General features: G+C 49.6%; 3 protein-coding genes across 4 annotated transcripts in view; 1 reads left to right on the top strand and 2 right to left on the bottom strand.

Annotated features, from left to right (window-relative positions):
- Positions 1-727: 727 nt before the first annotated feature.
- LOC125907370 (trypsin epsilon-like) lies at positions 728-1,755 on the bottom strand. The gene is made up of 2 exons (XM_049609080.1): positions 1,570-1,755; positions 728-1,509 (listed from the first exon to the last, which is right to left on the bottom strand). Exons 1-2 carry the CDS (start codon positions 1,634-1,636, stop codon positions 746-748), a joined length of 831 nt encoding a protein of 276 aa, XP_049465037.1. The 5' UTR covers positions 1,637-1,755; the 3' UTR covers positions 728-745.
- Positions 1,756-2,634: 879 nt separating this feature from the next.
- LOC120959269 (uncharacterized) overlaps positions 2,635-24,660 on the bottom strand; it is a 62,360-nt gene continuing 40,334 nt past the window's right edge. For both annotated transcript variants that reach the window (XM_040382549.2, XM_040382550.2), the window contains exons 5-8: positions 9,530-9,731; positions 7,392-7,756; positions 6,684-7,311; positions 2,635-6,618 (exon numbers count right to left, since the gene is read on the bottom strand). In XM_040382549.2, coding sequence (XP_040238483.2) covers positions 3,248-6,618; positions 6,684-7,311; positions 7,392-7,756; positions 9,530-9,731 — 4,566 coding nt within the window. In that variant the 3' untranslated portion in view covers positions 2,635-3,247. The remainder of the gene's footprint in view (positions 6,619-6,683; positions 7,312-7,391; positions 7,757-9,529; positions 9,732-24,660) is intronic.
- On the top strand, positions 8,651-9,534 carry LOC120959273 (uncharacterized). The gene is made up of 2 exons (XM_040382554.2): positions 8,651-9,041; positions 9,366-9,534. The coding sequence occupies exons 1-2, from the start codon at positions 8,749-8,751 to the stop codon at positions 9,484-9,486; spliced, it is 414 nt and encodes a 137-aa protein (XP_040238488.2). The 5' UTR covers positions 8,651-8,748; the 3' UTR covers positions 9,487-9,534.

Below are 24,660 nucleotides of genomic sequence, written 5' to 3'. Positions count from 1 at the left end.
TGCGGTTACCGAAGTGCGCTCTCTGTGGGGCTCCCTCCCACTGACGGAATCTCTCTCTTTTTTGTGTGTGTATTTTTGACAATTTTTTCATTGTTAATTTCCTACATGGTGGTAAAACATTAATTTTCCCACACACAAACACGCGCGCCCTTTTTGCCGAGGTGCTGTGTTGCCGTTCGGTCAATATTTTATACCGCAGCGCGGTAATCAACCTCAAACATAAATCGCGCATACGGGGGAAAGGGAGAGATGGCACATTGCAACGTGCAACTATTTAGATTCTAGGTTAGGTTAGGTGTGTAATTGAAAAAAGAGCAGCAGCAGTGGTTCGACCGACCCGATCAAATATCTGTTTGAACTTTCAGCTGTCCTGTGGTTGGAGGGGGCGAGGGGTGGACGGAGAGGGGGTCGTATGACCCACCTTTGCTCCTTTATTTAATTTATATCACGCAGCTGCTCGGTGAGGCATTTACGATGCGGTTAATTACGTTACCGGGTGATGTCCTCTTCCACGGCGTGTGTAAAAAGGACATTCCGCTGAAAATGGTGTCCCGGTGTCCTTTGGTAGGCCCGTTTGTATTGTGCCGAATCGTCGGCAATTTAAATCGATTCGTGTTGTGTTTTGTGGTGCTGCTGTCGAATTGCTTGTTGTACAATTAACAATTACACGCGCAGCCGTGGTGTAGCTGTCGCTCCACTGAGCAGGCGAACCGCCACCGCCAGCAGATTGTACCAATAAATGTATTTATAAGTAATGCTGAACATACACATCAATCATTGTGTCGGCTTCGTTTTCCTCGCTCCATACGCTTAAATCAAACACTCTCTGCCCGATCCACTCCCTGTACAAGTGCACATCGGTACAGATGATCGGTCCGGTGCCGCACGATTTCATACCGAACGATACCACCCCGACCAACCAATCCGACCCATCGATCCGTCCCACGACGGGCCCACCGGAATCACCCTGACAGGCGGTCGCACCCGGATTCCCCACGCACAGCGTCCCTTCGGACGGATGCTTCTGGCAGTCCTCGACGTCATGCAGCCTGCACTCGACCACCCGCAACCGATCGGGCAGCGTGTCATCATGGTCGATCTTGCCGAACCCGAGCACATCCATCACCCCGGGCGGGTCGTAATAGTCCGGCATCAGTGCAATGACCGCTATCGCCCGACCATCCACAACGAACGGTTCCTCCACCAGCGCCAGCGCGATATCGTACGGTTGCGTTGTACCGTCCTGGACGTAGCTTTCGTGCGCCAGCAGCCGCACGATCGGTCTCCGCTGGCCCAGGGTTTCGGAATCGCGCCACACCGTGCCGGCGATCGCGCGTAGCTTCAGCGACTCCACCGCACAGTGTGCCGCGGTAAGGATGCAGCGGGACGTTACCAGCGTACCGCCACAGTGATGCACGTAGCTGACGACCATAAACTGCTGGATCTGCACCATGTAGGGAAAACTGTTTTCCGCTGCATCGCCACCGTTGGCTACGTCCGGTTTGATGTCTGCAAAGGAAAAGTTCCGGTTAGTAGAAGCTGAGAAAGAAGCTTGAAGCGCTCGTGTACATATAGCCTTCACCAGGACAATTTCCCCAACTAAAGCTAGTGCAAGCGCAGTCAACGTTGAACACATTTTGAGCTGAAACACTTCAAAGAACTCGGGCCCCGTTATCTGACCGCTTTATAAAAGTGAGCAGGTGCTGGGAAAAACTAATTAAACCGTTTTCTCAACATTTTACCAACAAAACAAGAAACAACATTCATTAATTAACACTCTCACCTTTGTTATGTGTTTGCTTATTACGGGTTTTTTTTTATTATTTGCCCCTTTTCTCGCTGCACACGTTTCTCACCTTGCGCAGGATATCATTTGCTGCTTTTTACTGTGGTATATCGTACGATCGTTTTGCGTGTGTGTTTTTAACAAATATCTTCTAGTTCGCATTCGGTTTATTGTACCACCACAAACACACGCACACACACACGCATGTTTTCCTGTGACCATCGCGTTTAAAGGATGCTTTTTGTCTTGCTTTCTATACACACACACACCAAAGAGTTGAAGAAAATAGCTTCTTGCGTAGTATTTCAATTATTCCACAAACGCCCGCTCTACAGGCTTTACTACTACTTGTTGTGGCGTTTGTATTGGTTTTGTGGCGTAATGTATGGACATGGAAATAGGGGCAGCGGTTGAAGAGAAAGAGTACTATTATGCATAGTATGTATGTATGGCCTGTTGTTTTGCGTCCTACTATCATCGCATCCTCCTCACTCGCTTCATCCACTCGTACAATATGACAAACGGATGCGGAAAAGCTGCAAACACGTGCTTCATCATTTCTCAATCGTATTCGTGCCGCCTTCGTACTCCGGTTGGTTCATATACAATTTAAATCGTTTCGTTTTGTTGTTTTTTGTTTTTCTTCATTTCGTATCATGTTTTGTTAGTGTTTTGCACCCAAACACACTTGGCTGCATTTGCTTACATTTACAGCCACTCGCGGTTGCCGGCTTCGGGTACCATCGTGTACATATTTCCATTTAATTCTACTTAATTAGCGCACGCCTCCACTAGTTGTAGCAAGCAAACGAATTCCCTTTCTCTAGTTTTGTTTTTTCACTTGACCATTTCAATTTGCTCAGTAATTATGAATATTTCGCTACAGTACGCGCTCTCAATTTTATGCGGTGTTATTACTCCTACTAGCTTTGATTTGTTACAGTGTGTACAAAAGAGAATGCAATTCCCCCGTTCTTTCTCCTGCACTTGGGAGTACGGGAATTTCTCGTTCTTCATTATCGTGATCATAGCGTGATTTCAAAAATTAACCATTTTTCTTACTAATTTTACCTAAATAACAAATAATTCAAACGAAACCACGTGGCCTAGGTCTATATCCTTCAAGAGGCATAGTGAAAACTTAAAAACAAAAGAATAAACAATCATTGCGTGGGGGGATGGGTGGGGGGGGGAATACATCTAGTCGCGGCAGAGGGACACACATACACACAGACACACACATCGCGCGCACACACACACACGCACACACATACGAAAACAATCATCACTGCGGAAGCGTGCTACTACTTCCTCCGCTTCCGCATGCTCAATCTTCTAAGGAACACAAAATGGGCAAAACGGGATGTTTCTTTACTCTTCCTTCTCTTCCACTACTGTTCACCGGGGTTGAGCCGGCGCGACCCGCTCTATGCCGCACGACTCGGTCGACGCCCCGACCGACTAGCTCTTGGTGATTGGAATGCCCTGCGGAAGGTTTTTGTACAGCTGCAGCAGCTGCTCCGGCGGCAGGCTCTGCAGGTAGAGGCCCGGGTTCGCGTACAGCTGCAGGTAGATCGGATCGAACGGTGGCGGGAAGGGTGCGCCGGCCCCGGGCGGTAGCCCCGACAGTACGGCGGCGGCCGCCGCAGCTGCCGACGGCGGTGGCACAACGGGAATGCGTGGCACCGACACGGGCGACGGTGGCATCGCGAGCGGTGGCGTGCCGGGCAATGGCGAGCCGGCCCCGACCGTGGACACCGGCGACACTGGCGATCCCTGGCTGGGAGAGGACTGCGGTTGCTGGTGCTGCTGCTGTTTCTGAGAGAACTGGGCCAACATGTGCAGCTTTTGCTGCTCCTCGGAGGCTTTCTGTTGGAGGAATTTTTGCTGCTGCTGTAGCTGCACCTGCTGCAGCAGCTTGATCTGCTGGCTAAGCGGATGGTTGGCGGACGTGGGCGAGTCCGCCTGCGGGGGATGGTGCTGCGGGGACGGCGAGTTCGACGAGTGCAGCACCATCGAGGGCGGCACCAGGCCCAAACTGCCCGGCGGCATCGGGAACGGTGGCATGGAGGTGGTGGCGTTCGGCGACGGAATACTGCTGCTGGCACCGGCCGGAGGCGGTATGCTTCCGGGCGGTAGGCCGGGCGAAGGGGCGGTAGGTATGGGGCTGGACGAGGCAGCCGCAGCAGCGGCAGCGGCCGCCGCTGCAGCCTGTGAGTTGGATCTGCGCCGCTGCGTCTTCTTGGCCGCCGGTGGAGCGAGCGGCGACTGGTCGGCCAGCGTGCCGAGTAGCTGCGTCAGCCCGGGAATGGAGGATTTGGAGATGCCGGACGAGGACAGTATTCTGGCCATCAGGTCCGGGTTCACCTTCTGCAGGTTGGCGAGCGTTTCGAGCAGATTGTTGGGCGACGTGCCCGGTCCCATCAGTCCGGCGAGCTGTCCGGTCGGTGGTGGCGGTGGCGGAATGATGGTACCGTTGGTCGAACCGGACGACGAGGAGGACGCGGAAGAGGGACCGATCGTGACCTTCGGGCTCGGTTCTTTCATCGGTGTCGCCGCACTGCCAACACCACCGTCTCTTAATGGCACTATTTCGTACGCTTTCGATTTCGGTTTGTGTCCCATCGCACTGGTGGATGAGGTCACTGCTGCTGCTGCTGCTGCGGCGGCCGCCGCCTGCTGACTTGGCACTGGAACTGGAATATTCAACGGCGTCATCATCGGTGGCAGTCCACCACCCATGCCGGGAGCAACGCCACCGATGCCGCCGCCCGAGCCGTGGCTGTTTGTCGGCCCGGGTACGAGCGTTATCTGCAGGCTGGGCGCCGTCCGGGACGCTGGCCCCGTACGATTGGTGTGCCGCGCGTTGCTAGAGAAATCCATCACGGGCATCGGCGGCTGCTGTCCTTTGTTGGAAAGGTTTGCCGCACTGTCCATCGCGCCCATCATCAGCCCGACCGGTCGCGGGCCAGTCAGATCGAGCAGATCCGGCGCGGGGGCAGGCACCCGGGGAGGCACCAGCTCCTTCGGGTCGCCGAATATCTTGCCCGTGCGTGTGTACATGCAGTGCGTCTGGAACTCGAGCGGCGTGGGAATGCATTTGCGGGGCGCGTGGTCGCTGCGCTTCGGCGGCTCGGGCCGCTGGGGCGTCGTGTTCAGCTCCGCCGTTATGTTGATGCGCATCGGGTTCGGCGGACCGGGGCTCTTGCCGAGGCTGGAGAAAATGCTGGCACCGTTCGAGATCGGCGTCACCTCGAGGCCGCCCTCGCGCAGGATGTCCAGCTTGCGCTTCTTCATCGGTGGCAGCAGCGAGGGAATGGGTCGCATCGCCTGTCCCGCCTGCTTCCGATTCGCGGACGACGCGCCGGCCGGTGGTGAGCTGTCGTTTTCGTTGTCACTGTCGACGAGATCGATGACCTCCGTGGCGACCGGTGTTGTCATCGGTTGCTGCTTGCCGCTGTGATCTTGATCCAGCGCCGATCGTCCCGTGGAAATGGATCCACCCGCTCCAACCGGCACAGGGCCACCGTGGCCAAGGAATGCGCCCGCCATCATCATGTTCGCCGGGATCGGTGTGATCGTTGTTAGACTCTGACCGCCGAACAAGCTTGCCGAACCAACGCCTCCACCCAGCAAGGGAATGTTCTCCTTCTGACTAGCACCCATGATGCCGCCCGCCTCCATCATCATCCCCCCGGCGCCCTTGCGATCGTTCTTCATGCGCACGTGGCGCAGCGAGCTCGTCTTGGACGGCGTCGTCGGCACACACGCGCTGGACGTGATCGAGAGCGTACCGCTGGTCGGGCACACCGACACTTCCTTGATCGTGAGATCCGGATCCGTGCCCTGCCGGTTCAGCGGGAACAGGCTCAGCGAGGAGGCCCCCTCGGACGGCGACCCGGCACCGGAAGCGATCGTCGCCGACGCGGACTTGGGCGTCGTTGCGGCCGGCTCAATGTTGAGCTCCTGGCCGGATTTGTCCTGCTTGAAGCTGTACTTGAACTGGCCCGCCGATTCGTTCGGACTGCCAGCGCCCGATCCTACCCCACCGCCACCAGCGCCACCAACGCCTCCCGGTCCATTCTTATCGTTCGACTGTACCGTGATCTGCTGGATCTGAATCTGATTCGTGATCTGGATCTGGTTCGTGATGTGCTGCGGGCTTTGGCCACTGATCGGCTGATGGTGGTTGCTGTTCGGCTGGCCGGCGTGATGGTGATTGGCGCTGTGCGGATGGATCGTGGTCTGGTGCACCGTGATCGTCGTGTGCGGCTGCTTGATCTGTATCTGGGACGACTTTTGATCCTTCTCGTCCAAATTCGGCCGAACGATAACGGTCAGCGGCACAGACACCGGCGACATGCCGAGATGCACGCCACCGTTCGGACTGCCACCGCCGGCTCCATTGCTATCCTCCTTCACCGCACACTTGCCACCGCCGCCGCCGTACGCGCTATCATCCTTTTCCACCAGCTCCCGCTTCACCGTATAGTCCAGCCCAGCGGACCCGTTGCTCTCGGCCAGCTCGTGCGGTTTGCTGTCCGGATCACGCTTTTCCACCTTCACATCGCGCAACAGCCGCAGCTTGGCGTCCAGCTCATCGTCCCCAAGCAGCAGCAGGGCCGTGTCGCGCTTCACGTCCGACTCTTGATCGCCGGCCAGCTCGCGCAGATGCTTCTCGAACGGCAGCACAATCTTCTCGTACTTTCTCCGGCTCAGCACGCCATTCTCCGCGCCCGTGCCTTGCAGCAGCTGGTTCCACACCTCCTTGTCGGTGACCGCACTGTAGCCACCGATCTTTTGCACCTTCACGTACACCGCGTACAAGCTCACTGGAAACGGGGGAAAAACAAATGCAATTAGTGCCAGAAAAGGAACGGGTTACGCTTTTCCTTACCATTTTTCAGCGTTGCAGCCTGACTGTCCGCGTACTGGAGCGCCCGTGGATCGAGGAACTCCTGCAACCGCTGCAGGAACTCCCGCTCCGCCGAGCCCATCCGATCGTTCACCCGGAACAGATTATCGTCCTCCTCCTCCTCGTCCTCCTCGTAGTCCATCTCTTCCTCGTCCTCGTCCGCGTCCTCCTCGCGGTCGCGATCCTTCGAGGCGCCGCGCGTCGACGACGACCCACCACCGTCCTCCTCCCCATCCTCGTCCGGCTCCTCCTCGTCCTCCTCCGACTCGCCGGCACCGCCCGCAGCCGCCAGCGACGAGTTGGAGGAAGAGGAGGACGACTTCTTGCCGCCCCCGTTGTTGTTGTTGTTGTTGCTGCTGCCACGGCCCGGCTTGCGGCCCGGTTTCGATTTCGACGACTTTTTGGACGACGGTTTTGGCGCCTTGGAGGTGGATTTGGAGCGATTGCGCTGGGACAGATGGTTGCTGCCCGCGCTCGGCTTGACCGTGCCGGCCGAGGCGGAAATGACCACACTGATCGGTTCCTGCTTCGTTTGGGAGGAGCCACGCGACGGGCGCGGGTTGTACCGTGGCGTTGGGTGGAGATCGATCACCTTCTTGCCAGGAGATACCTAAAAGAAATAGAAGTTTTAAACATTTCAAATAAAATAAGATCTTTTTGGGGCCTTTTTTACCGCGCCACCTCCATTACCTTGCTGTAGGAGTAATCGGAAATGTCCGACTCGTTCGACTCGCTCTCATCCGAGCAGCCCTCCTTCTTCGTGTACTGCGACGAGTCGGACAGCGTCTTCTTCCGCTTGCCGCGCGGCCGGCCCTTCAGCTTGGGCGCGAGATGATTGCACAGCAGCTCGTGCGTCTCCAGCTCGGGATAGTCGAACGTTTCCTTGCAGAACATGATGCGCATGTTCGGGACGGGCGCCACGAACCCGCTCAGATTGGCCACCAGCGTGCTGCGCAGCCACGCGTCCTGCACGCCCTCGAGCCGCTTCAGCATCGACCGGTAGCGGCAGTAGCGCGAAAAGCTCAGCACTGCCACCTTCGTTACAATGTTTTCACCTGTTTGGAGAGCGAGGACGAGACAAACTCACAGCTCAAGGTTAGTAATTCGTCCATCATGCACTGCTGTTGGCAAAATACTGTCTATCGCGGCCTCCCCTCCCGTGTTGAAGACGTTAAATTTGGCAGTTTGCAGTTTCGTCGCTCATCTTTCTCCCGTTCCAAGCGCGACCCGAGCCGGGGCCTATCACGCCATCATCATCATCATCAACACCAACACTGTATACTTCACACCAGCAGTAAAATAAACACCCGTCTCCGCTGACCGCAACACACAGGGGCCCGGCATAAAATTGGCTGATCAAGCATTCCGTCAACCGCACCAACACACACACACGGTGTGTTTGCGCGATCAACGCCTACCGTTCCAGGAGAGTGGGGGAGAGATAGAGCGTCTTGGTGTTGGGCGTGCGCGGCCTTGTCTAGGCGCAGTTACGGCTACACACATTGGCTCAGTTTCGCAGCACGCAAAGATGACGGTGTGAGGTTGAAATCATGTTTCATTGTTGGTGAGGAAGTTGGTTCGGGGCACACATTCCGGAAGGATAGGATTTTGCTAGCAAATAACGTCAGTGCTCGTGTTGTGCATTAAAGTCTAACTTCTAGCTTGCCGTACACAGCCCCCCCCTTCCGCTACATTCAAACACAATACACACATTCAAACGCAGCACCCACCCACCCTGCTTGAAGCGGCAATACAACACCGATCGCACCACCACACGAACGTGCGCGAGGGCCGCGGAATTCGAGCAACACTGGCGTTGGCGTTTTCGGCAAACTGCGCGCACACACACATATCACCCCGCCGAAAAAAAAAAAACAACCCCATCGTCGTCATCGTCGTCGTCTAACGCTACACCGCTTCATAGACCGCTGGATGCGCGAATTCACGCCCGTCGTCAGTTTGTGTGCGCGCGTACAACAAAACAGTACCGGCGCGGTGCGTGTGCGTGTCTCTCCCCCCAAAAAAGAGATTTTCCCGATTTTCCCCCATGGCTTGCGTGCGAGGACTCTGTGTCCTGGTGGGAGTGGCGCTGTTTGTCCTGTTCGCGGATAGGCAGCTGGAGGAAAGTGTCGGAGTGGACGCCAGTATGATCTATGCCGGGATAAAGCTGCCCTTTCCACGGCACCGCACCTTCTACAAATCGGTCGGCGAGCGCAAGATCGGACCCAACCTGTACGAGGTCAGCACGATCATCCAGGAGGACATTCTGCTGCGCAAGCGGTGCGAGTGCATGCTGCGGTATCGGTGTCGCGTACCGCGCAACATCTTCTATCTGTCCAAGTGAGTAGTACTACCCTGTGCAGAACGATTCTCCGGGACGCTTCGCTTCGAATCAACCAGCGCCCCTATATTTATAGCCTCCGTGCGTCGTCCATAAAAACAACAAAACTTTCGACGCGTTCCGCCGAGAGAGAGAGTGAAATTCCACCCCGAAAGACACTGACGGTGGCGGTGTGTTCTGCGCTATCTTTCCGAAACGCACGCACCATCGTCTAATTGATTTGTGCTACATTTATACACCCTTTGTGTGTGCTGCTGCTTCTTCTTCTTCATCCTCCCTCTTTTCTGATGTGTGTTCCTCTTTTCGTTTCGTTTGCTTCATAGCCGCGATTGCCATCACCGCGAAAAAGTGTGCTGCGAGCTGCTGGAAAACGCGTACGAGTCCACCAACGATACGGCGGCGGCGATCGAGCACCACCACTTCGGAAGCGATAATGAGATCTAGAGACGGACGGCTCTCCTCCTCCTCCTCCTTCTGCAATGCTAACCTGAATGCTTCTCCTTGTCCACATCGCCAAAGTCCAGCGATGAGTTCTTGCTGAGGTGTCGCGTCATCCCCAGGCAATCCTTCGCACTCTGCTCGTCGTACAGCGTGAGCAGGCCCCAGCTCCACTCTTGCTCGGTGTCGATCCAGTTCAGCAGGTCCTCTGCCCGCAGTATCACCTTGTCCGAGATCGCCAGCACCTCATCCTGGAGAGAGCAAAATGAGAAAAGGGGAAAAAAATGAAATTACTATTATTACACACGATTGATTAAAAGGCCATCTCGCTTAACACTAGCTTTACGGGGGGCGGCTTTCGAAGAGAGAGAGCAAACATTGCATTTACACTGCACCTGATTCTTACAGATGATTATAGTAGCTTTTAACATTTGATGAGATTTTTATGTAACAGCTCAACATTGTTTTATATTTTATTAAATAAATTCTGCCAAAATTGACGGTTCCGTGTGAAGATTTAATCCATTCGAACGAAATATTCAAAAACAGCACTTGCAAAGTAGCTCATTTAAGTGTAGCTCAGCTGCTGCAGAGCTCCGGCGTTCGGGTTACAACGCCATCTAGCGGCGAGTAGTGGAACGCGCTGTAATGCGCACACAGCCAAGACACAGTTTCATTTTGAGCACAACTGAGCTACCACTACACACAGAGCAAGAAAATTTATTCGAATAGGAATCTTATTGTATCATTCTTTCACAAAATTAATTACAATAATCTTTTTTCCAATCTCCCCGAAATAAATGCATTTTTATCATTAAAAAATATTGCCCAATTGATTCGTTCTCGCAATTAATAGCTATAAAAATCTGCGTACTAGCACCGCGGGGTGTTGTTTATGGAAAAGCAAGCTAAACAAACGCAACAAAATAAAACTAAACGATACCGCGCGCACAATAAAAAAAAACGATCCCATTAGTGGAACAATCAAGCGAATCGAGCTAAATGTGCGCTCGCTCTCAAGAGAAAGCGAGAGCGACTCCGGGTTTGCTGAATTGTGTGCCCCGAGAAGAAGCCACTGTCTCTGATCCACCGTTTTTGCTTCGAGCTCGGACACCATCCTCCTCACCCCTCCCCCTTCTTGGGTTGTTTAATTTCTCACTACAGAGTGAAGAGTGAGTTAAATAAAAATAAATTCATCTAATTATAGACATTAGTGCACACAGTGCCGCGACGCTACATCACCACGCCACTAGCACCAGTGTTCCCGAACGAACCCGCGAACTGGCCGGCTATCGATGCACAAATCACTAATATCACACAACACACACACACATTTCGGGATGGCCAATCTATGTTGGCCACATGCCGGGCGAATACACGCACTGTGGGACACTGTGCGCGATATGGAAGAGGTTTGTGAGAGATATAGGCAAACTTAGAACACCACACACACACGCACATATACAAACATAAGGTTACATACAGGCGCAGCAGCATGATATGAAGTTGTACGATAACACAACATTTTGCTTATCAATTTTATCGGAAGATGATTTGATACGCGCGTTCTCTCTTTTCTTCCATTTCCTATCAAACCATACACAAATTGAATTTAAAGATAAAACGTATCACCACCACCCACTGATGGATTGAATTAATTTTTCTATTTGATTATCATTTGCGTGCTTTTCAAAAGTGCTTTAAAGCCCTTGGGGCCGAACGGGCGGAGAAGTAACAATGACAACAACAAAAAAGCGTAAATAAAAGATGGTACAAACTGCGAAAATCCGCATCAATTAGCATACACACAGTCACGGAAACACAGTCGACCACCACCCTTCCTCCAACACCCGTCCTCGCCCCTTGTATATGAGTTCAGTGACTCCTTCGGTTGCGATGGTGTTGTGTGTGGAGGGGGGGTGGATTATATGTATATGTAGCATGGGTTCGACGTGCGCACGCAATATTTTCCCCCAAACTGTCAATGTCTGCGTCAATGTTCCAGCAGCGAGCGGAAGGGCTGCTCCCCCTCGCCCCCATCGGTGGGTGAGGGGTGTTAAAAAGTTAGGCAAACACAACAATCAAACAAGAGAAGCGAACACACACATAGAGTTGATTTTGACACACTTTTTTTCCATAAAACAAAACAAAAACACCCCACAAGAATGAAGCCCGAAATACAATCCTCTAGCAGGTGAGGAAAACGGTGGCAGCACAGGGCACAACACACCACACAGGGCAGAGGGAATATATAATAAAAGCTGAGAACGTGTGGGCGGCTGTTGGCCAACGGTAATGCCAAAATTGTGTGTGAAGACAGACAGACCGACCGACTCTCAAGAGCGCAAGCAAACGTCAGCCAAGCAGCCGAGCCGAGCCGAGGCGCGCATTGGCATTGATCAACAATTTTGTGCGAGCCGGAAAACTTTTGATCGGCATGAGGAGAGAGAGAGAGAGAGAGAGAGAGAGAGAGAGAGAGAGAGAGAGCGAGAAAGAGCGAGAATGAGACCGTCAGTGGCCGTGGGAGGAAAACAAACCTCAAACATTGCGAATACGATTTGCCAAAACGTTTAGAAGGAGAAACTATTCGATGGTCATTAAAGGAACACAAAGAAAACAGTGGAAAAGTACATTATATTAAAGAAGGAGATTCTAGCAACCGAATGACGAGCTTTACTATTTTTAATAAAAAGAAATGGTGGATAAAGTATTAAAAAGAATTATAAATTTAATCAATATTGAAAATACATAAATTGAATTATTTATAAACACTATCTTCAATATAGAAAAACAAATGATTTATGTTGATCAAATCGCACACACACACCTATTATTATGTTTATCTCTTTGAATAGAATGTTTATTATTGCATTTTTTTTCTCCCCATTTACATTTTTGGCACATTCATCCACACCGATGCAATCTCTTTATTTGCTTAGTTTGTGCTTTTCATCCCCGACCGCTTGTCCGAAATTCAATAACTCTCTCCTTCCTTCGGCACAAGGAAGCCCATAGCACAGCCCTTCCGTAAAAAAAAGAAACACCCTCAAACCAGAGACCCCGAGAAAAAGCCATAAAATTCTTCACCGGTCCGGCCTAATCTACTCCGAGAGTACAGCTGACAGTAGTGGGTGAAAGAAGGGGTAGCAGTAACAAGCAGCTACAAACATCGTCTCGATTTCACGAACTATTCACCTTCGGCTTTTCCGAGTGCGCTAAGGAGAACGCAGAGAGAGACACACAAAGAGGAAGGGAGGAATTCGCACAGACTCTAACTTCTTTTTCGAACTGTTTTTCGTTGCATTTTATTGCGCTTGGAAAAATAGACAGCACTCACACAGAACACACAGAAACTGGAATATGAGGAGGGCAGGGCGGCGTGCGTGTGCGGAAGAATATATCTGGCCCTAGGACTAGAGACTAAACGGGTGCGGCAGGGGGAACGGGTCGAGAAAATGTGCTAAACACAGCATGGGGTGGTAGTAATAGGGCCGCGGAAGAGCACAGTAGTAGTAGTAGAGGAAGCGACGAAAGGAAAATACTGAAAATAGACCAAACACACGCGGGCGAGGTGAAGCAAGGAGCTTTAACTCGAACGTGGATGATCGGTTGGCGGCGGCGGCGGCGGAGTGATGAATGTGGAGGACAACGGGCACAAAAAAACACACACAAGACGGCCGAAAGGGAAAACCTAGATATTCCTCTCACCGTCCATTCAATTTCACTGGCAGCGCGCCCCGGCTGGCCGAGGGAAAATTGACAAACGCCAGCCAACCCCAGCCAACCAGCCAGTAGAGCGCCTATTCGGAAGCGAAGGCGATCGATATTTCGATTTTTACTGTACGTTACAGCACACCAGCTGGGTGTGTGTTAGAGGTAAGTGAGTTAAGCGCACCGTACCGATTATTCAGACGTTATCAAGCTCATAAAAACACGGCAAATAATAATCAACTCGGAAAGATCATTTATCGCTTCTAATTGCATTTTGCCCGTCCTTTATTGGCGTGGCGTTGAGAGTGTGCGCGTTGTTTGTTGAGAGAGGCCAGTGCAACCTAACCTCTCTCCCCTACAGAGCCCCACACAACACACAAATCTCTTATCAGTGAAACACGTGATTAAAGATTACAACACTCTTTGTGTGTGGTTGTGTATGTTTAGTCGCAATCTTTATCAACAGGCGACAACAATTAGAAGTAAGTCATAAATTAAAACTAAACACAAACAAAAAATCACACAAATTATGATACGCCGGCCGCTGCTGCTACTACTACTACTGCACAGCTCATTATGGTGTGCCAATAAAAGCGTCTTGTTTTATGCTTCCTAAAGCAACATAACACCATAATCGCATATCAAAATGCAACCCCCACCGCACGCAGCCAGCCGCCAGATAGCAGATAAAGGAGAAAATTGCAAACATCATCACGGCGCGCGGGGTGTGTGGCCACAGGAGCATTTCGGTCACACCCCCCCCCCCCCCCTCAGAGAGACAAGTGTGTGTGTGTGTGTGTCTGCAACATGAAAGTGTCGTGTCTGGTGGCGAGGAGGAACCGGTTATCGACCTCCGCAAGCCAAACACACACCACACACACACACATCTCTTCTCGTTTGCTTGGCGGTTTTATTTTTTTTTTTTTCGAGGACGACATCTGGGGCGGCTGGTGCTGCTAGAATTCGAAAAAAAAAAACTGTAAAAGCAAAAGACAAAATGCAACTTTTTTGTTGTTGTTGTTCCCTGTTGCCATCGACAGTGCAACAAACAGTGCACACAACACACGCATCTGTATACGGGGGAGGGAGAAAGATACACGGGAGATGAGATAAGAGTGCAAGAGTGCACAGCGCACACACAGCAACGATGATGCAAAATATTCTTAAAGTCTGAAACTTGCTCCAAAGGCAAGTAGGTTTGAGAATGGGTGGAAAATGGTTGTTATTTCACATGCAAACTATTCCCAATGCCGCATACAACAGCCCGGACGGACTTCTCTTTGAATTTTGTCGTACAAAAATACAAAAAAAAAAACCCTTTGACTGGAAAAGGAAAGCAAAACACAAACAAACTTCTTTTTGTTTTTCAAAAACATCGACCAGTGAAAACATGCGCTACAAGTATCGGCTTCATTTACATCCTCTCGAAGATGACGCGCGGTCAATGGCTAGGCTAAATAATCGTTTTTAAAATCACTCCCCAACAAAAGCTAGCGATAGAGCTAGGGAAATAAATTATGTTTGTGTTGCAGCAGTTGCAGTTGCAGCGGAGAGGACACAAAGAAACATACGCATTTGCATCCGCGTATCAATTGCAGCGAGCAGGCTGGGTGGGGTGGTTGTGTGTGTGGTGGGCCATTGTGTGTATGTGTGTTTTATTTTTAACACCGATTCGGGCCCGATGAGAAGAGTGTGTTTTACGTCCGATTTTTTTTTCTTTCTTCTTTGTATTGTGCTAATGTGGTACGAAGAAAGTGACGCTACAGAATGTATACTATGCAAAGCGCAACATGCATAAAGTCTCACGCGCATAAGTCAATCGTGAAAAGCATGGGCGATGCGCATTGCAGCATGGCGAGAGCATGTTCGTTCGAGGTTTCGATGCCTCTTAAGGTGAACTACTATTTACCGCAAGGGGAGAGGAAGTCGCGAGTAATCATATTTGCAATCGCTATACCCACTCCCCCACCCCAGTCCGCCCCGCTCTTTACGTTAAGTGGGAGGGATAATGGCCAGAATGCAAAGAGCGCGATAATGATCAAATCATTCATCAAACATTCGTTCGCTATTTAACAGCCTGAGAGACAGAGAGGGAGTGTGTGTGAGAGAGGGAGAGATAGGGATCTTTTTGTGCTGTCGTGTTGTTGTAGTTTGCTTGGTTCGATGCATGGACCGGTGCTTATCTGGGGTACTTTAGCATCAGTCGCCTTACTTTTACGGTCATATTTTTAAACGTATTTAAATTGCATACAGATTTTATAAGTAATATGAATGCAGATTGATATATAGATGCACAAGAAAATGAAGGCCAAATGATGTGCAAAATAATACAAAATAAAACACTGTGCAATTTTTGCAAAACAGCCAAGCAAACAAGCACTCAGCAAAAACCCATTTACCCATAACCATATCCTGTATAATTATTGCTTTCGCATCATCGCGCTCTCCGCATGCCGAAAACGCAGCCATTCCACTTGTGCCTGTCATCGGAAATGTCAAACATCAATCAAAATGTCAGAGTACCACCAGAGTTTGTGCTTGGTTATTTTGCCTGTTACCGGCGCGCAATAGAACACGCAAAAAAGCGCGAGTGCAAAGGTTAAACAAATTAAAGTATTGGGATTGGAAGGGGGATAAAACATTGAAACCATTCCAAACCATTGGTTCCAATCGGTGCGGTTCCAAACATGCCACACAGCGTTTGTGTGTTGAAATAATTAGTTATTTGGCACAGAAAACCATTACTATGAGCGTTAGAACTTGAAGCGAACTTTCTCCGGCTGCGCAAATCAATTTAACAAATTAAAGGTACGTTTTTCTAATTGCATTCTTATTGTTTGTTATCTCCCGCTCTATCTCTCCCTTTTTCTCCCGATGACCTATTGTAGGGACGTGATGTTTGTGCTAAATAAAAACGAACCCAAAATGAAATGGCCCCAGCACATCACACCATGCGCATCATCCGGATGGACCATCAGTCACACATCCACAAACCAGCAATCATCAAACTATCGACCAGAGAGAGAGAGAGAGAGTGCAGTGAAAGAGCTGCAAAACTTTGCTTTATGTTGCTGCCACTCTGCTATGATTGCACCATACCCACACACACACACAGCACAATTAAAAAACCAGTTTCGATGGAAAGCGAAAAGAGTGAGTTGAGTTGAGCTGAGCGGTGCGGTTGGAGCGGGCCAACTGGGATGCCAAACGGGACGAGTGGAGGGTGAGTGCCGGCAGAGTGAGAAAAAGTTTTTCTTTTCATTTTCTGGCTTCACTAAAACCAAACGCAGAGGTCAGGGAGGTGGTGGAGAGGCGGGAAGACGCAGCGTGCGTCTTGGGTTACACAGAGCAAGCGCCCCCCGTAACAAGTGAAACCGTAGAAGTGAAGTGAGCGACGCGCAATGCTGTACAGAGTCAAACGGGGAAGGAGGGTGAGGTCTGGAGAGAATGATGCGACGTAAAACCGCGTAACGGTAAGTAACACAAACCTTTGTTTTTTTTAAGTACAGAGTTTTGGAGAAGTTACACCACATTAAATGAGGAAATGTTCTAACCTCCTACTTCCGATGTACAGCGAAACATGGAGGAAGAAACATTCGTCGTCCACCAAATTTTAGCATAATTAATAATGCAAATATAAATCGATGACGGCGTCGATTTGGCCGCGCAAAACTCCCAACAATGGGAAGGGGCAAGCGTTGGAGCGGCGTTGGTAGTATAAATTTATGCGCCTTGACCCCATTTTAATAAACCAGCAGCAGCAGCAGTAGCGCGGGAAAGGAGAAGTCCAGTCCATCCGAGACCAAAAGGGCCACCACCACCAGCCATCTGCGTCCCCCTGTCTCTCTCTCTCTCTCTCTCTCCCCATCTTGATATGATTCCTATTTGTCGCAAGAAGGAAACTGGAACGTTGCCTCCGTCCTTTATCCACCAAACCATCGCCACCATTTTGCACTCGTGCGTGCGCTACCATTTTCCGGTTTTTCTTTTGGTTTGTTTGTTTATGGCCAATGTCGGCGCAGTATTATTCACGTTTGCGTGTGCTTTGCATTCTTATCAGCAGGGAATGGATACAGTTTTTTCCCCTTTTTGTTTTACGTTACTTTCTTCAACATTAAATGCATGTTAATTGCATCAGACGTTATCGGATAAAGGTAATCAAGCTGCATTACAAGCAATATTAAATATATATTAAGCAAAAAGGTGCTCGATTATACATCTAATTATAGACCTGATTCATGTATTATTGTTGATTTTTTACTTTACTTTTGCCTTACCGCTTTACCTTTCTATTCAAACCTCCAATGAAACGAACAAACGTCGAGCAGTCTAAATGAGTAAGTAAACATAGAATTATGCAAAAAAAACACACATACACACAACTCTTCCCCCTTGCAGAGTCTTTGTAGTCACATATTAAAGGGTAAACGCACACAACACACACACATCAAGGCACGAGGGGAAGACAAATAACGCAGCAGCAGGCAAATGACAATGGCATTGGAGTATTTTGTTCAACTTGTGTTTTCTTTCTTTTTGTTGCGTAGCATTTCCTGTTATTATTATTTCCCTTCCCTCTTCATTTTAAGTGTTGTACAAAGAAGAACGATGTACAAAAGCATATGAACTGTATTGAATATATATTTTTAAATATTAAACTTAATGTTTCAACACATGCAACAAGCGCAACAAACGTGTTATTACTATTTAAAGAAACAAATCCTTCACATTTACCGCGTCCATATGTTTTGTCACGGTAATAAAGGTCTGATAAAAAACAGAACCTCTCTCTCGTGTACGTTTGCCTTTTCAAACCCCCGAGAGAGAAAAAAAAGCGATACGATTCATCGAAAAGGAAAATTGTTTGAGGAAAGGCAAAAAGGCAACAAAGAAAAACACAAAATCTTTACTGTCACTGGTTTAATGTCGTCTTTAAGAAGGGCTCGCTCGCTCTCTTTCCCCCTTATTCCTTGTGCTGCACGACACCCCAATCCCTCGGCTCGCTCACTCTCTATAGTCTGATGGAATGCAACGCGATTTAGGGTACTGGAGGCGAAACAGAGAGAACGAAGCACCGCGCAGATAGAAAAATTATCCCACTCAACAAGCACACAAACGCCAAACACACACACACACACACAGCACAGGGCGAGAGAAGAGGAAAGAACGCAATAAATTAGTTTTCTTGACCCTCCCCCTTCCTCCTCCTTTGTGCCTTCTCATACCATGGCCAGCATTACCACCACCTTCCCTTGCGCTTGCCACTGTCCCTGACCCCGTTTCCGCGCTCTTCGGGCCCGGTGGCCGAAGCAAAGACGGAACATATTTCGGAACACCCGAACCAAACGTCAGCAGCAGGCAGAGGGAGGGGACTGGAGGCGAGCTGGACTGGAGGAAGGTTGGTGTGGTTCATGTTATTTCGTGTGTTTTATTTTTCATTCCTTCTCTCTCTCGCTCTCTCGCTTCACACAGGTTGGGGTGAGCTTTGTTGAGCTGGCTTCGTGGCCTTCACCGTGGAAGAACGAGAGACCCCCCTCGCGGTCGCGGTCAGGCCCTGCCAGTGCGCACCAAGAGCCGGGGACGAGGCATTAGAGAGACCCCGGAGACCCAGTGCCGGAGGGCGAGAAAGAGGCACAACCGTGCAGCAACAAAACTTCGTGGTGGTGGTGGAAGTGGTGGCAATGGTGAGCATTGCATTGCACATCTCCTACCCTCCTCCTGGGGCGCTCTCTATCGATGCGGTCTACGGATCTATGCGTTTTTTGTTCTCTAGTCGCATGCCCTCCCCCTCCGTGACTCGCGCGATTACAACCTGGCTTCTCCCCGTCAACAACAGCGTGCAAAACACCATTTCCGACCAACGAAAAGGTACAAGCGGACAGGGCTGGCTTTTTTGTTTTATTATTCATCGATGCTTCTCTGCTCGGGCTCGCGAGCGCTCGAAAGGAAGCCAGCAGCAGCAGCGAGAGTGATTAGGAAATGCGCGATGGGCATAAGCATTTGGCGGTTTGACGGTTTTTACAACACACCCAGCGACCTGACCAGTCACGCCAATGGCTGAGAGGAGAAGAGAAAAGTAAAATCAAATCGAAATACACACAAAAAAACTGATGGCAAAGGAGACGAACCCCAAGGCGAAAGGCACAACAACGAGAAGAAAGGGCGGCAGCAGTATTTTATTTCTAGTCTCCGCAAGTCAGCGAAAACTTTTACGCTTATCGCTTCCTTTTCCTGACACACACCACCTTCTCCTATTGCACACTCACCAGATAACGGCACGAAATGTTGTTTCAAAATGGTAAACATTCGTAATACAAAGCAACACACGGTTATAGAATTAATGGTTGTGAGGGCAGTGTTTGATTTAAAGAAGGCAAGAACAAAGTGCAACGAAGAATGGCTTTTGTCTGTTGCAATAATTGAACAATATTAATATAAATTAAAAATTAGCTTAAATATTATTTAATACAATAAGTTCAAAAAAAGTGTGGAATTCGATGTTAATATTATAAACCCATTTTATATAAAACGTATAGGAAACGTATAGGAAACGTATAAGCAACTCTTCAACATTCAGACAAACAACATATCTCTGACAAGGGCACAACCTTCGCAGGGTATTTCAATTATGAAAATTTATCAACTTCCCCTGTCCGCCCTGACCTCATGCTGTCAGCAGCAACAACAACAAGCAGCGCACAGTCGGGTGGCATCCGTCCGTCCTTTCCCAAATATGGCAAACCACACCGCACACACACACACACAAACACACACTCGCACGATGCCTAAAATCGAACTTTATTTCGACCTCAACAACAACTTCAACAACTTGAACTTCATCAACGAACAGAGAGCAAAAAAAAAAGAGTAAAAGAGGGCGCGCAGCAGTGGACGAAATTCGCACAATCTCATTAATCGCCAGGCAGGTGAGAAATTTGCTGCGGTCCAAAAGTTGGGTGCTTCCAAGTTGATTTTTGTCTGCCTCCCCCCGGAGGAAACCGGGAAGTAGTAAGTGTTGCGGCGGCGGTTTGTGCTATGATGCTATGCTGCGCTTACGAGAAAGTGGGTTGCATTTGCTTCAACGACGCCACTCACAGGTATAGGTGTGTGCGTGTGTGTGTGTTTTTGTTGTCGATCTTATCGAACACTCATCAATGAGCAGCGGCGGCGTGTGTGCGCGTCTGTTTGCAGATGCTGCTGCGAGCGGTGCTGTGGCGATGATCTACATCCTGCTTCGCTCTCACTTTCACTCATCATCATCGCACGCAATCTCGCACTCTCTTGCTGCCTCTGCTGGTGAGCAGCGGATTGAGAATGGTTTTAAAACCAGTGCTGCTCAACTCGCAAAACAAAAACGAGTGTTTTTTTATTAAATGCAACATGATTTTACTTTTTTTTTTAGTTGACATTACAATAAATAATACAACAATACAAATAATTAAATCAATAAAATAATTTAAACATACTTTAAATTGGAGTTGATCACCACTGACAACGCTGCGCCGCCACCACGTGGAGAAGAATGTTCCATGAGCAGTTTAATTGCAATCTGACATACGACTTTTTTTTTGTATCTACCCCTTTCGTTATGAATATTGCATGAAAACAACACCCTGACCAGTGAAAATGCACGACACACACACATTAAACGCAAGGTACAACATAACCTCCTGAACGCCCTATCATTTACGCACAGCGTAGCCACATGACCTCGCTCGCACTCTACACCAGTTTGTAAAAAAGGGGGGGGGGGGGGGGAGGGGGGGACAGAAACATACATTTCATTATTTGCTCTTTGTGGTTGTTATTAAAAAGGTTTGGTCGCGTTAAATAGTGCCACAAAATCACTTTCACTTCGATTGCAATAACTCACAGCAAATTGGAGCTGTGTGCAAGAGAAGGACAAAAGACAAGTGAAGTCAACAGAATTGAATATAAAAGCAATTTGTTTGACACTGTATATAGTTTAGCTACAATAAGTTGTAGTGCTTATTGTTAATTGTGTAATTAAGTAAAAGAAACTTGATGTACTTTAGTTTATATAATTTACACAAACGTCATTCAACACAATACAAATGAATAGTTTCAATAATCAAATTCCATAGAAAACACGCTATATTTCAACAATCGTTGTAAATGCAACACGCCTCCTTTAAGAAGTGAACAATTTCATTAAAACGTACTAAACAAATGGTCCGATAACTGATTGGAAGTATGCCACACGCGCCCCCACCAACCCTACCCCCCCCCCCCCCCCCCATCCATCTTCAACAGAGATATCAGATTCCTTTCGTACTTCACATCTCCCCTCCTCTCCTGCTTCATGCCCTCAACGCCCTTCCGCCCCCCCCCCACCCTCTCCAGAGCCGAACCCCACATCATCACAGCGGCGACCCAGGGGCAGAGCACTTGTATCAAAAAAACGGTTCGCCATTCATCTGCCCACGATATGCCCCTTTTACAAATAAAACACAATTCAACACAACATTGCACTGTGCAGCGTGTGCGAGAGAGAAAGAGAGACGCATTCGTGCTAAAGAGAATGAGAGCGAGAGAGAGAGCGAGTGATTCCCTTTGCCTCTTACCCACACACACACCCTGACCCTTGCGCGTACGACGGGACGACGGTTTATGCTTATTTCCCTCACTGGGTTAAAGCACGTTTCGCTCTCTCTCCGTTTCGTTCGCTCAGCGCTGTGAGTGCGCGCTCGCTCTCTCCTGCTCATTCATTGCTCGCTGGCAGTAATCATATACCCCCGCGGTGAGCCCCGCCAGCAGGTTTGAGCTCTTTTTTTTCTTTCTTTCTTCGTTTTGCTGTAAACGAACAAACCCCTCGTCTCCCTCCCGTCCCTTAGCGCTTCCAACAAGGGGGGTAGTTTATCGAAACGATCTGCTCTCCTCATCCAACATCGACCAATTCAACCGGATGATGTGGCTCGACGACATGGGACGACAACACAGCATAATGTGTGTGTGTGTGTGCAGCAGATAGAGATAGGAGGGTAGCGATCCCCTGGGGGAGGGGTGGTGGTGTCGTGCGGTAATGTAAAGTATGTGAGTTGTACTTTTTTGTCTAACGGCTAATGCTCAGTGTTGAGCAATAACAGCCGTGGCCCAAGAACCTTCGAAAAAAGTACGCTCTAGGTAGGCAGCGGCAGAAGGTGGCAAAAAACTGGTGAAGGTGACAATAAACAATCAATTCTCGGTTTGAGTTGCGTTAGTGCAACACCGCTGTGCCAAACAATCAACACAGTGTTACAAAGAATTAGTGAAATAGATAAGCTAATTGTTTTACTATGTACTGTGTTATGTACGATTTCTTGAATGAAATGTAATTTATGCAAACTTATTGCAAGTTAAGTGCTGTTTAATAATGCACAGAAAAACGTGTGAAATTAATCCTTCCCTTTTACTTTCCGCTCGCAACACACAACACCTGTCCCACCCCATTATAATGCGGACGTCCCTTTATCTTTGTGCACTCGTTGGAGATTTACATACATTTTCGAGGGTTGGAGGATGATGAAGGCCCCATTTGGTGAAACATTTCACGTGGCGCACGAGAAGGAGCACACACTAGTGATGTGCTGTATGGAGCGCACCCACGACTCCGATCCGACTCCGACTATTGTTAGTTCGATTCCGACTCCGGCAAAATGGAACCACTAGATCCGCCCGGAGTCGGAGTCGTCCGAAGTCGTCGGAGTCGTCCAGAGTCGTCCGGAGTCTTCCGGAATCGTCCGGAGTCTTCCAGAATCGTCCGGAGTCTTCCGGAATCGTCCGGAGTCGTCCGGAGTCACCGGAGTCGTTCAGAGTCGGTCGGAGTCGTCTGGAGTCATCGGAGTCGGAGTCGTCTGGAGTCGAACAACTCCGAACGACTCCGAACGACTCCGATCCGGGCGACTCCGGGCGACTCCGGACGTCTCCGAACGACTCCGATGACTCCGACGACTCCGGACGACTCCGATTCCGGGCGACTCCTGGCGACTCCGGGCGACTCCGGGCGACTCCGGGCGACTCCGGGCGACTCCAGACGACCCCAGACGACTCCGGACGACTCCGAACGACTCCGAACGACTCCGAACGACTCCGAACGACTCCGAACGACTCCGACGACTCCGACGACTCCGAACGACTCGGACTCCCAGCGACTCCGGACGACTCCAAACGACTCCGGGCGATTCCGGACGACTCCGGGCCTTTTCGGACGATTCCGAACGACTCCGGATATTGCAGCGCGGACCTACCTTTCGGAGTCGATTCCGAATTTATCGGAGTCGGATCGGAGTCGACTTCGGATTTTTGCCAACTTTACCCATCACTAGCACACACACACACCCAAAAAGGCATCAGCTTCCATCCAAAAAAGTCAAGGCTCGCGACGGAAAAGCAAGTGACAGAATATAGGCAATAGCGAGCAGGAGAGAGATTAGAACCGAAATGACATCATTTGCGCCACTCTTCTCCGCCCGTGGCAAACCCTCCCCTGGTGGTGGCTTTAGGGGTGGTGTTGTAGGACACCGCTTGGATACGTTCATTCCTTCAACAAGCTTTTTCCTATTCTTGTTATTGGTCCGGGACTTTGTGTTTGTGTGTGTGCTCCCGTTGGTTGGGTTTCTCGCAGCAGCGTTCACTTTGCCTTTCGCTCACGTACCCGCCAATCGGGCACGTACGCAAGAGCGGCAAGAGGTGGAGAAACTGGAGCTACTATGGAAGCTCTGGAGGTCTGGAAATGTGCGAATGGCAGAGAAGCCAGCTTCCAACCGTCGTTTTCAATGCGAAGCACAACCAACAACAGCCGACACAACAGCGGCGGCAGTGACGGAAAAATGTGCACAGCTTTTTTTCTTTCTTCTCTCTATTTCTTCTAACGCAGCAAAACCCAGCAGCTGAAATGTATTGAACGAGCGCAAACAAAGGAAGGAAAACCTCATGTTCACCTCGTGCGCTTGTTGTTTGGGGCAGATGAGCTAAATCGAGACACACATCCAACAAGGCACGTGTAAAATAGGCTAACGAAACTTAAAACAAACATTTGAATTTTAAAATCAAGTCTGTGATAATATCTAACAAACTTTACGCTTTAAACTGTGGCTACACAATCAATCAACCTTTGCTCACTTTCACAACTCAAAACTAACGAGCAAAATAAATGCTTTTTTTTTCAAACCCATTTTAATCGTCAAGCCAGGGCGCACCGTTTTCCTTTCTTCTATAATTCGCCCATAACGATCCCCGGGTGCTGCTGATGTAATGCTGACAACAAATCAAAATATTCATTGCACCCCCTTCTGCACCCTCTCCTTCTTTATCACTGATAATGGGGAGGGAAAAACGCGCACACACACACACTTTCGCACACTTAATATGCTTATCTCGTACAAGTTTGTTCGTTCGGGTGGTACGGCGGGACAAGGCAAATAATTACTTCTGCCTACTTCCCCCAACCCCCCTCCCGGTGGGGTGTAT

Source organism: Anopheles coluzzii, chromosome 3, assembly GCF_943734685.1.
Source record: "Anopheles coluzzii chromosome 3, AcolN3, whole genome shotgun sequence".
Lineage (NCBI taxonomy): Eukaryota > Metazoa > Arthropoda > Insecta > Diptera > Culicidae > Anopheles > Anopheles coluzzii.
The sequence above is the reverse complement of the archived record's forward strand: the minus strand, read 5'-3'. Positions and strand labels throughout refer to the sequence as shown.